Source organism: Sorex fumeus, unplaced genomic scaffold (genome assembly GCF_029834395.1).
Source record: "Sorex fumeus unplaced genomic scaffold, SorFum_2.1 ptg000240l, whole genome shotgun sequence".
Taxonomy (NCBI): Eukaryota; Metazoa; Chordata; class Mammalia; order Eulipotyphla; family Soricidae; genus Sorex; species Sorex fumeus.
The window spans coordinates 563,389-576,280 of NW_026606297.1; the positions used below are offsets into that span (position 1 = coordinate 563,389).

Genomic DNA, 12,892 nt, shown 5'->3' on the forward strand with positions numbered 1-12,892 from the left:
TCCACAAACAACCAACACATTTTCTCCCCAAACAACTACTGCACTGGAGTGACCCCTGATCACTGCTGGATATGGTTCACAGACTGAGAAATAAAAGGAGAGACAGAAGCTCTGGAACTGAACTTCTAAATCAGCCAGGAGGAGAGGGACAGATTCAGAATGGCGCTCTCAGCGGTGGGGTATAACGCAGCGCAGTAATGAAGAAACCAATGTCCTGAGACAACGGAACCCGAAGATGAAGCTTCCCAGGGTTAGGGGCTGGGGGGTTGTGAAGGAAACACTCTGGGAGAGGGTATGGGGTGGGAATGTCACATGCTTGAAACCCTCTGACTTATCACTGTATCACTCTCATCCCATTGTTAATCTATTTGCTCGAGCAGGTGCCGGTAACGTTTGCATTCATTCCAGCCCTGAGATTTTTAGCAGCCTCTCCTTACTGGTACTTCCCAATGGTGTTGTATTGGAGGCTTTTTCAGGGTCAGGGGAATGAGACCCATTATTGTTACTGTTTTTGGCATATGGAATACATCACGGGGAGCTTGTGAGGCTCTGCCATGTGGGCAGGATACTCTCCGTAGCTTACTGGGTTTTCTGATAGGGACGAAGGTAGAGAAGCTAGACTACAAGAGGTCGTGTGGCCGTGTGCTTCCCAGAGCTCTGTTTTATAGTCTCTGGATCTTGGCCGTTGATGGGATTACATGGTGCCGGGAGCAGTTTGTGGGTGTGACTGCCAAGCTACTGGAAGATGGGGTATCTGGGTGGAGGAGGCCCAGTCACGATCCGAGCAGGCATGGAGATCTCATCCCTGGGTCCTGCACACCTGGGTTCCTCTGCCGGTTCCTTCATATGTGAGGCTCGTCCAAGCATGTGGAGAGTGGCTTTGAGCATGGCTGTGACTGGTTCTGGAGGTCTTCGGCTGTTGGGGCTCTGCTTGGGGCAAGGAGGGAAACTCAATCTGCCCCCTCTGAGGGGCCCCCAGTGAAGACAGCCTGGTGCAGGGGTTGGAGACTCTGCCCCCTCTGACTTCTAGCATTGTAAATCATGAGACCAACAAGCCCAAACCTCCTGTTTCAGCTAAGCTCTCTTACAGGTACCAGCACCAGGTGGAAATCCAGGTTCTCTGCTCAACTTCTGCTGTTGACAGAAGTGGCAACCTCTTCTAGAGGACTCACAATTCTCGCCAGCCCAAACGATCTTCACTAACGGGGGTACGGATGGAGATGGAATGGCTCTATTCCTAGTTGATAGTAAAAACCCGGACTCCCCACCAAGTCTCTTCTAATAAGTCCCCTGGGAAGGAAGGTCGTGAAGTAGGCACTGACTTCCTTCCTTAATGCACAGGCTCTGTGAACAGAGGGACACGGGTCGGGTCTGCAAATCCCACAAAAACAGGCCAAAAGCTGCCACAGGAACTCCAGGTGCAGAAGCTGGGTGGAAGGGTGTCCTAAGCAGTTCTGACATTTCCAGAACAAGGGGAAATGTACCTGGGAAGAGAGAGACACAATGTTCAGTTATGGGTGTGATTGAGAGTGTTTATCTGTTTATTAATAACCTTCAGTGACTGTAGCCTTTTTAAAAGGCAGCGACAGAAAGTGGTAAAACACTCAAATCCTGTCATCCCTTTGTTCAAATTCCATTGGTGAAATATTGACTGAAGGGCTCCTTTGTCTTAGAAACTACTAGATTCTGAACCTGGGATGTGAGAGCCTTCCCCACCCCCTTCTCATGAAATCTATAAATTAGCACCCAAAGTGGGGGACAGGGAGATTTAAAGCTAGATAAAAGATTCCACTTTTGAGCTAAAACAGTTGCACAATGTCTTCACTTTGAATACTAAAGTGTATGCACATGAGAACACACCTTTATTTTTAGTGGGAAAAGGGCTTTTCTTCTTTGAACTTAGCATTCTTTTTTCCAAGCTTTTATTGTGACAACAACAGCATGCATTTATATTTTATGTAAGAAGGGGCCAGAGCAATAGTACAGTGGTGCTTGCTTTGCATGTGGCTGACCCTGGCGCCACAGATAATTCCCCAAGCCCCACCAGGAGTGATCCCCAAGTGTAGTGCCAGGAGAAGGCGCTGAGCACAGCCACCATTTTATACACACACACACACACACACACACACACACACATACACACATGTCACTTAATCACTTAAGTTACCATTCATGGTAACTCACAGTTCCAGAAGGCAGAATCTAAACGATGGACATGGGAGTCTCCCGGTGGACGATTCCACAACGAAATAGACCACATCATATTCAATCGACGGTTTTGCCTGACTGATGTCGCTGTTGTCCCAAAATTTCGAACGGGATCGGACCACCGTCTCCTTCGTGCAAAATTCTACTTCACAGAGCGGGGAGAAAGGGCTGCAAAGTTCAAAAAGAGAACTCCCAGAACGACCACCAACTGGGAACTCTTTGGTACTATTGCGGCAACATGGGAAGATGCCATTGTTGACAACATTGACGAGGAATACGATCGACTGGTTCAGCACCTCCATGAATGTGCGAGGAACGCCAAGAGAGAGATAGCCACAAAAAGTCGCCTATCTTCGAAAACTCTTGAGCTAATTCGCCAGCGTGGTTTGGCGCATGCCTCAGGCAACCGCAAGCTAACGTCCGAGCTTGCAAAGCAGTGCAGAGATGCGATCAAGGAAGACCTCAAAGAGAGAAGAGCAGAAGTACTGGTAGATGCGGCAGAAGCCGGGAAAAGTATTCGTAACGCCCGCCTGTCCTTCGCCAACTATAAGACCAAGATGACTGCCCTCCGACGTCCTGATGGATCCATCACATCCTCCAGAACGGCAATGGAGAAGATTATCCATGACTTCTACTCAAATCTCTTCGATAGCCATGTCCACTTGCCGACATACCAAATTCCACAGGATGGGTATGTCGTTCCCAACGTTCTCCCCTCCGAAATCCGACACGCCATTTCGTCGGTAAAGAAACAAACAGCACCCGGCCCAGACAAGGTCAGACCTGAACACCTGAAGAACCTGCCGTCAGTACTCATCAATACACTGGCTCGGCTCTTCACTCGCTACCTGTCTGAATGCAAGGTTCCATCTCAATGGAAAACCAGCAGGACCGTACTACTGTTCAAGAAGGGAGACATCCATGACATTGGCAACTATCGCCCGATCTGCCTATTGTCTGTCATCTACAAGTTGTTCACTCGAGTCATCCTGAATAGGATTGGCAGAACACTAGATGAAGGACAACCATGTGAGCAAGCAGGGTTCCGCAAAGGATTCAGCACCATCGACCATATCCACACGATAACCAAACTCATTGAGGTTTCTCGGGAGTTCAAGATGCCGCTCTGCTTAACGTTCATTGATTTAAAGAAGGCCTTTGATTCTGTTGAGACGGAAGCGGTCATTGAAGCCCTAGCCAATCAGGGCATACAAGCCCAATACATCAGGATCCTCCGTGAGCTGTATTGCGGATTCACTACCAGGATCTCACCATTCTACAAAGAAGTGATCGTTGATGTCAAGAGAGGGGTGCGGCAGGGTGATACCATTTCACCAAAACTCTTCAGTGCCACCCTCGAGAACATCATGCGACGACTGGAATGGGAAGGAATGGGAGTGAAGATAGATGGTCGGCAACTACACCACCTCCGCTTTGCTGATGACATTGTTTTAATAACACCAAACATCAGCCAAGCGGCACAAATGCTGGCCGACTTTGACCGTGAGTGTGGAAAGGTAGGACTACAGCTGAATCTTACGAAGACAATGTTTATGAGAAATAGCCTTGTTCCTGACTCCCCATTCGCTCTCAATGGAACGACCATCTCCGAATGCAACAGCTATGTGTACCTAGGTCGAGAGGTCAACATGACAAATGACCTGGCACCCGAGCTGCGCAGGAGGAAGAGAGCGGCTTGGAACGCCTTCAAGAACGTCGAAGAAATAGCTAAGAGGACGAAGAACCTCCGGCTCCGGGCACATCTCTTTGATTCCACTGTTCTTCCTGCATTGACATATGCCTCAGAGACCTGGGCCCTACGCAAACAAGATGAGAACGCCATTCAGGTCTCCCAAAGAAGAATAGAAAGAGCTATGCTTGGAATATCACGTTTCACTCAAATGAGAGAACGAATCCGGAGTTCTGACATCCGTCGACGATCAAGGATCAGGGACGCTGTCTCATTTGCCAAGGTGTCGAAAATCAGATGGGCTGGTCACGTAATGAGATTTAAAGACGACCGTTGGACTAGAGCTGTTACTGATTGGATTCCACGGGATGTCAAGAGACCGCGTGGCCGCCCACCTACCAGATGGTCAGACTTCTTTGTCAAGGTCATGAACGATCGGTTTGAGGCCCTCCATGTTCCTGGAGCGAAGAGATGCCATTGGGCTACACTAGCACGCGACAGGGACAAATGGAGACGTTACTGGCGCCCGCTCGAGCAAATCGACGACTAACGGGAAGTTAAGTGACACACATGTGCACACACACAAATGAAGTTACTTTTAAATTTTGTCAAATAAAAAGTTATATGGAATTATACGTGTGTGAGCACAGTGATGTTCAGGGACCATGCAGCGTGAGGACCAAACTCGGGGCATTTCACATGCAAAGTGTGTGTTCTAGCATTTGAACCACATTCCTGCCTCTCAACTTTGTAGTAATCAAGATTTCCTAAACTGGATTGTTTTCATGCATCATCATTGATTGTCTTTATGAAGCATAATTATCACGGGAGGTAATTGAGCCTTGAAAATATTTGCGACTTTGATTTCAATGAAGTTAAATGTGACTGGTGAAGACAATTTGCTTTCCACGAGTGGCTTTGCTCTGACATTAACAGACTGCACAGTGACGCTATCACAAAGGAAGCCAGTGACTCCAGATAAATAACAGCTGGACTGAGAGAGGTAATGGGGGAGAGAAGACCTGCAAACTGCATTCTCTTGCAACATCCCAGCTGGGTGGCTGGAAGTGCTTAAGCTTTTGGAGCCCAGTTTTCTGTGTCAGGTTCCTGATTGGATACTTCAAGAGAAGGGTTGAGGACAATCAGAGAAACACCAGCCTCTAAGACAGCAAGCTGTCCAATCTCTACCCCAAATCCAGCTTCCCAATGTTCTACAACCTTACAGCACCTTATCTCCAAGGCCTCCAGAAAGCTCCCCAAACAGTGAGAAAATGATGTGGACCACGTGAGGGAAACCACTCTGGATGGAGATAATATAGACATTGGCTTAGGTTTACAAAGCTAGTGTTACAGAGGAAGTGAAGAGGGAAGGGCCAGATAATCAAGATTTCTGGCCGGGCATCCCACAAAACCTCATTTGTATAGGGTGCATGTTAGCAGAAACAGCCAAGAGAGTGGGATGAACACACACACACACACACACACACACACACACATATATACACTCATATATGTATTTTATGTATATAATATACCCTCCTCTCTGTGTGTGTGTGTGTGTGTGTGTGTGTGTGTGTGTGTCACTGTAGAAGTGATCACATGGGCAATACAGGTGGACAGTGAGGAAGAGAAGAGAGAAATGATGTCGAGAAAAATGAAGAAGCCATGACAGCTGAGATTACTGTTTTTTTTTTTCTTCTTTGGCTGATGACATGGAAGAGTTAATCCATAGAGACGTACCTCCAGGAGCTGTAAAATAAAGAGCTGCATGCAGAAGGCAGCCGATATTGAGCATGGAATCTTACAAGCTGTCCACAAGAACCCAAGTTAGTTGGATCCATTTTCTTAACTCTTGCAAAATTTGGACACCCATATTTTCTTTTACTTAAGGATGAGGAGATCAGTGTTTAATTTAACCCCCCAAACACAGGAAGCACATCTTATTATTTAGGTAGAGTGCTAGATTCTAGGTATGAAAAAATGAATCAAAATATAGTTCTTTGGGACTGGAGAAATAGTACAGTAGGTGGGGTTCCTGCCTTGCATGTGGCCCCCAAATTAAAAAAAAGTATAAAGGTAAAGGTAAAGGTAAAGGCCCTCCCGTTGATCGTCGATTTGCTCGAGCGGGCCCAGTAACGTCTCCATTGGAGACTTTGTTGTTACTGTGTCTGGCATATCGAATACTCTCAGTAGCTTGCTGGGCTCTCCGAGAGGGGCGGAGGAATCGAACTCGGGTCGGCCATGTTGGCCGCGTGTAAGGCGAACGCCCTACCCGCTGTGCTATCGCTCAGGGTGTCAGGATGGCCGAGTGGTCTAAGGCGCCAGACTCAAAAAAAGTATAGTTCTTTTTTTTTGTTTTTTTGCTTTTTGGGTCACACCTGGCGATGCACAGGGGTTACTCCTGGCTCTGCACTCAGGAATTACCCCTGGTGGTGCTCAGGGGACCATATGGGATGCTGGGAATCGAACCCGGTTCGGCCGCATGCAAGGCAAACGCCCTACCCGCTGTGCTATTGCTCCAGCCCCCCAAAAATGTATAGTTTTTGATCTTGTTCATCCAGAACATTTGATATATTACCATTAAAATACAAAACCATTTAATCGTGGCTTTAAATTAGTGAACTTATGATTGTCTTTCCTTATGTGATCTCGACTACATAATACATCTTGATTTCTAATTTTTGAAACGTTTTACCTTAAAAAAATTTTGGGGGGTTCTCCTCCTGGCTAGCTACTGGGGTGGGGTTGGAAACTGTCCCTCACTGCTCAGCAGGACCTTGAGGTGTCTGAACTTAACTACCTCCTCCTCCATCCCACAACCCGTTGAACCTTGTATTGACCTAAAGTTTTATCCTTTGGAGGTGGGGGGCAGGAAACACTTTAAAGGGAATTATGGGGAGAGAATCTTTAAGAAGTCAAATCCTGAGCGCCGTTTCTGCATGTGGTTTCAAGTCTTCCAAGAATTAATTACACGAAGCCAGACTCTCCATTTAGGTTTGTATAAACATAAACATATTTATATAAATTTAATTGGAAACATCTAGCACCTATAAGGCAGTCTTGTACTCTATATATGCTTGCCTCCCCGACCGAGGGGGATTTGTGATGTGGCTGCCTGGCTTTTGAGTAATCTTCAATGTTATAACACTTTCTAGTTATTTCCATCCAATGGGAATAAAACACTGAAAATCTGCTTTCTTTCCACTTTCGTGGAGGGAACCCTACTATTCTAGGGTCGGGCTCTAGAAGGACAGACGCATTCAACAAAGGAGAACACCCACTACATGAAAGGGGATGTGTGTGTGTGTGTGTGTGTGTGTGTGTTTGTGTGTATGTGTGTGTGGGGGGGGAAGGGGGTGATTGGGCGAAAATCCTGGAAACCGGGAGAAAATAACACTCCTGGCTCGGAAGCTCTTAAAAGTCCTAAGCCAGGAAACCTCCCGAACGGGGCGGGGACTCTGTGAGGCTGGGGGGCGAAATCCACGCGAAGTTGCTCTCAAGTTTTCCCTCCTTCTCCTCTCCACCCCACGCCTGTGTCCCCAAACGCGGGAGGCCCGGGGCGCGGGGTGGCCAAGCCCAGGGCTCTACCTGCAGGGCTCGGACCCGCGCGGCCTCCGAGGGCGCCTTGGCACCCCCCACCCCTGCAGAGCGCAGGCCGGCGGCTCGGACCCGGCCCGCGAGGTTGCGCCCGGGCGCTGGCACGCGACTCCGCGTGCAGAGCGGGTGGGCTGGGGTGCCCAGGGGGGCGCGGGCGCGTCCCGGGACGCCGAGCCCCGGCCCCGGAAAGGCGCGCTGGCCCTTTAAAAGGCCGCGCATCCCCGGGCCGGCCTCCCTCCCCGGGGCTCCAGCTGTGATTGACGCGGGGCGGCGAGAGGAGGCGCCGGGCGCGAACAAAAGTCCGGCGGCGGCGTTGGGGCGCGGGGCCGCGCGTCTCCTCCGGCCGGGGCACCGCAACAAGTGGCCGCCGCCGCCGCGCCCTCCCCGGGGAAGCCGCGGCCGCGCAGGGGCGCCCGGAGGCGGCGGCCCAGCCCGCGCAGGGGGGGATCGGGGCGGGCGCATGGGGACCCCGCGGCGGCCGCGCGGCCCCGGGGCGCCCGCCGGTCCCCGGCGCCTCTGCTGAGCGCGTCCCCGGCCCCGCCGCCGCCCCCTCCGCGCGGCACCTCCCACCGCAGCCCCGCTCCGAGCCCGAAGGGGGCGCGGGGCGAGCGCAGCGCAACCCCCACCCTCACCCCTGCACCGCGTCCTCCTCCCCCGGCGCCCGTGCCCGCCGCCCCCCGGGCTGGGCGATGCGCGGCTAACGGGCCCGTCGGGCGGGCGTTCCTCGGGCGGCGCGCGCGGCCGGTGCGCCCCGGCGATGCAGGGTCCCGGGAGACGGCGGGCATGACGGCGGCAGGATGGGCGCGAACAATGGCAAGCAGTACGGCAGCGAGGGTGAGTGTGCGGCGGGGCGGGGGACCCTCCTCGAGCTCGCGCGCTCGCCCCGATCGCGCCCCCCGGACCCGGGCTGTGCCGTGCGGAGCGGCGCCTCGCCCTGCGCCCCGGCGCGCCCCCTCTGCGCTCCGGCCTCTCGGCGCTGTCAGCCCGGGCACGGAGCGCTCCGGCGCCCGGAGGATGCTCGCTCGGCTCACCTTGGGTGGCGGGCAGGGGCGGGTGGGGGTGATGGGGAGGGGGGTCCGCGGCAGCAACTTCCCGGGCTGTCCCAGGCAGGACTGCAGCGGCGTTTCTGACGTGGACCTGAACCCGGGCGCCTCGACTTTTCTTGGGTGGTCGGGGTTTAGGATGGGGAGGTGGGCTGCGGGGGAGGGGGCGGTTTGGCAGATGCGGGACGACGTGTGTGATAAATAGCCCAGGGCAAACTTTCCCAGGCCTTTGTGCTCGCGTCCTGGGCACTCTCTCCCGAAGCAGGAAAAAGTTCTGGAGAAGTTCCGTTTCCATTCCCTGCCCACTACCAGCCCTGGGCTGACAGCTCGGTGGATCTGGACCCCGACCGCCTCGACCTCGCGAGCCCAGGCGGAGATGGGGGCGGAGGGCTGGGGCGGGGGCTGGGGGGCTTTGTCTGGGCTCTCCGGGGACTGGAGACGGGCAAAGGACCATCTGTTATGTGGGGCTGGAAATTGCCCAGAAATATTGCCTGTCAAGTGGGAACTTGGAAGTTGGGGAACTTTAAACTCCACCTCCTCCTAAAAGGATGATGGGTCGGCTTCTCCCGCGCCCCTCCCCCCGCCTCCCTGCAGACAACCCGTTGCAACCCACATGCACTGCGTGGATCCCGTGCACGGGCTCGCAGGCTTTTCCCCGAGGCTCCAGAGTTAGGATGGTGCTTCCTCAACGGGGTGGAGGGGCGGGGGAGTGAAGGTTGAGACAAGGGCGGACCAGCCCCCTGGAGGACCACTGGTTCCTCAAGGGGGTTCTGAGCCTGGAGCCCGCAGAGTCTGGCCTGATGCTGCTTAGGTCTTCTTTGCAGGGACTGCGTGACACATTCCTCCAGTCCTGTTGAGAACTTTTGAGTTGTGGCCCCCGAAGTGGATCTGTCTCTCCGAATTTGTGTCTGTGTTTGTTTCTCGGCAGCTCTGCGAATTCACAGCAGAAACCCACACTTCCAAAGCCATATGCACAAGAACGTTTTGTTTAAATCATTGCTTTCCAGATCCTCATGTTTTGAATTCCATTTATGATATATATATACATATATACATACACATAGACATACTTGGACATATGTATACGTATACATATATGTGCCTATGTATATTTCTTGATCTTGGACAATTATGTGTGAGAGGTTTGTAAATCTGTTTTATATATATATGTACATTTATACATTAAAAGTTAAAAGGTTGTCTTTTTAGATAGCAATGGTGAAAGTGTGCCAAAAGAGATTACTGCAGAATCTTGGCTACACCCCAAAACTCCTTGGAGTTAATGTCTTAAAAATGTGTGGAAAATGAAAGATGAAGTCTTCTTACTCCAAGTTATTAAAAAAGGCTTTTAGGGAATGAAGTGCACCCTGATCAATTCTTGGTGTGCGGACAGATTGTTCCTTGATGCCGGTGGGGAAACGCGGCTCCAAGGGGTCCAAAGCATTGGGGCTCAGCTCACAGCCCCGACAGAACCCCTCCCCAGCACGCCTAACCTACTGCAAGTTGTTCTTCTGCCCCAGCCTTCTCAGATTGTTCAGTGTGTGGTGTATGACGACTTCCTGTCTGAACAGCAGTATTCGCAACCCTGGGGAGAGAAAAGGAGAGACAGAAACTAATGTTCTCCAGCTGTTATCCGTAAATGCTACCTCTGCATTTTCACTTCAGCCCGACTGAAATTTTACTGGCTTCGGGTTGAGATACACTGTGGACTTTTTATAGGAAAAGGAACTCAGGCTCAGCTGATTGCAGGGGACCAATAGAAAGTCGTGGGAGGTAACTGAGATTTGGCTGGAGGGTGGCATTGGGTCTTGTTTACATCTGCTCTCTTGTAAAGCATCAGGTTCTTCCCTGATAGGAGAAAATGGAGAAAGGAAGGAACCCTAACTTTAAAATATACCTCCCTGCCTCACTCCCCAAGTTACACTGGGTTTCTCCCTTTAGACATTATTATACTTGCAAATGAGTATGTGCAACTTTGTGACATTGTATTATTGAATGGCTAAATGTAGCAAATGAGGTTGTTGAAATTTGTCAGTACCTTTTTTTTTTTAAATTAAGAATGCCAGATTTGGTGGGGGAGGGCTTGGAGCCACACCCAGCTGAGCTCAGGTCTTCTTCCTGACTCTGTGCTTCTGGGTCACTCCTGGAGGGCCTCAAAAGACCATATATGGTGCCAGGGACTGAACAGGGTTCGCTGCATAAAATTGACCATTCTGGGAAATCTCTGGCTCTGATCTTTATATTTAAAAGCAGTACCCTCCTCTGTTTGATGTTGTTGCAGTGACTAGAGGTGCTGCTGTGTTCTCTGGGCATCATACGCTTTAAAGGCATTGCTGGTACAGTGCTCTCTGGGCGTCACGCTCACCCATGGCTGGACTCTTGCTCATTCTGATTCTTGTGCTTTTCTGGGGTTGCTGTGGTTTGCACACACATGCTTACTAGGGGTTGTAATCCTGGCCGGAGTACTCACATGTCTTTAGTATGGGGGTTTTCTGGTGGTTGTCTGTGTGCAGTGTGATGCTTGAACATATCTGCCTGGCTACCTGAGGTCGCACACCCCACCCTCTTGCAGGGTCAGGATGACACATAGCAGAACTTGGTGCATGTTGGGTGGTACTGGGGATCAGACTCATGGCATCAAGTTTGCAAAGTAAGTGCTGATTCTTAGCTACTTAGCTGTTCCCTGAGTGCTAAAATATAAACTTCTCAGGGATGTAGAAGCAACTCTTAGATATCTCTGCTATTAAAGAATATTTCTATTACTAAAGGAGACATAATTAAAATATTTTTAAAAATAGATTTTGTGCAATTTAGGTATGGACTATTTTAGTTTGGTTTTTTGTTTGCATTTTTTGGGTCATACTTGACGATGCTCAGGCATTACTACTGTCTCTGCACCCAGGAATTACTCCTGGTGGTGCTTGGGGGACCCTATGGGATGCTGGGGATTGAACCTGGGTCGGCTGCGTGCAAGGCAAATGCCCTACCCACTGTACTATCGCTCCGGCCCCTGGTATGGACTATTTTAGAATACAAGGGGGAAATTATTAACGAATTCGAGCTTGAGATTGCAGTGAGAGCTCACTCGAGAACATTGGTGCTTGTGCTTTAAAACCTGCGATTTAAGCATATTTTACCACTGCATAGTTGTTGAAACCACCAAGTAAATGTAAATCACCTTTCGAATTTGTAAGTATTGCTGAATTATGGAACTGTTGAAAATTCTACATTTCATATGGAATATCTCCTTCACTTGCTCCTTGAAAAAGTCTTTTTTTTTGAAACCAAGATGAAAAGTATTATTCCTGAGGCCTACCTCTCTCTGCAGGTACAAATGGGTCTGTGACTTCCCCACTGAGGTAATTTAAGAACCCCCACCCCCCAGTCTCACCTGAGAGAAGGTCCAGAAAATTGAATCTCGAGCTCCTTGTGGAACCAGTGAATCGTTGAGCTTGTGTTTTTTGAAGCAGGGGAGGTGTTCTTGTGTCGAGCTTAGGGCATCAACATGGTAGTAAATTTGAATCTAGCTTCAATTTAGATGTTGAGAACTTGTTCGATTACCCCCAAATCATGGGGAGAGACATTCATTCCTGGCATTATTTGTCAGCTTGTCTTAGTTATGGTTGTGTTTTTGTTGTTATTCTTTTGGGGCCACTCCAGTGTTCCTGTCTTACTTTTTTTGCTCTGCGCTTTGGGAAGGAACACCACTTGCAGTGCATTGGGGACCCATTGCTGAAGATCAGAGTGAAGTTGGAGGCATGCAAAGCAAATGCGCTGATATCTGTACAGTCTCTCTGGCCCCAACAGCCTTTGCCATATTTTGCTCTTACAATGCCACAACAGAACTTACTGAAGATTAGCCTTGGGTAGACCAGTTAAACTAAAAACCTAAATTAACAGTGTTATTGCCCAGAAATCAGTCAATTCCCCTTTCCCTGTATTCTAACTGCCTTCTTCATTCCTATCTCTTTTTTCAGCACAGAGTTCTGAAATATCTGATTCGCTCCCATATTCAAGTTATGTGTAAACCACTCCTGGGCTTTCTCCAAATGCTTTGTGTTCCTAAATACTTAGGGACTGCTCAGGTTAATGATTTAATTTGCAGCCCCATCCCTACCACTTTTTGCTTTTTGGTAGAATCAGAGGGTGCTCTTGGAAAACATCTCCCCGCCTTCCCTGGTCGCTCGCTTTCTAGAAACATAAGCGGTTGTCTAAATGATTAGTCTGTTCTGGTAAATTATTTTATGGAGGGCTGTTTTTTCTCTTTATCTTCTTTCATAAAGTATAAGTTACAGTGCTTGTACAGAAATCTGGAGAATGAGTCGGGGTGATCCAAAGCCATTAGAACCATTAG

General features: G+C 50.0%; 1 protein-coding gene across 2 annotated transcripts in view; it reads left to right on the forward strand.

Moving 5' to 3' along the window:
• Positions 1-8,202: 8,202 nt before the first annotated feature.
• FBXL7 (F-box and leucine rich repeat protein 7) overlaps positions 8,203-12,892 on the forward strand; it is a 454,679-nt gene continuing 449,989 nt past the window's right edge. Inside the window, exon 1 of one of the 2 annotated variants that reach the window (XM_056108969.1) lies at positions 8,203-8,329. In XM_056108969.1, the coding sequence (XP_055964944.1) occupies positions 8,293-8,329 (37 nt within the window). In that variant the 5' untranslated portion in view covers positions 8,203-8,292. The remainder of the gene's footprint in view (positions 8,330-12,892) is intronic. The other variant, XM_056108970.1, reaches the window with a different exon arrangement.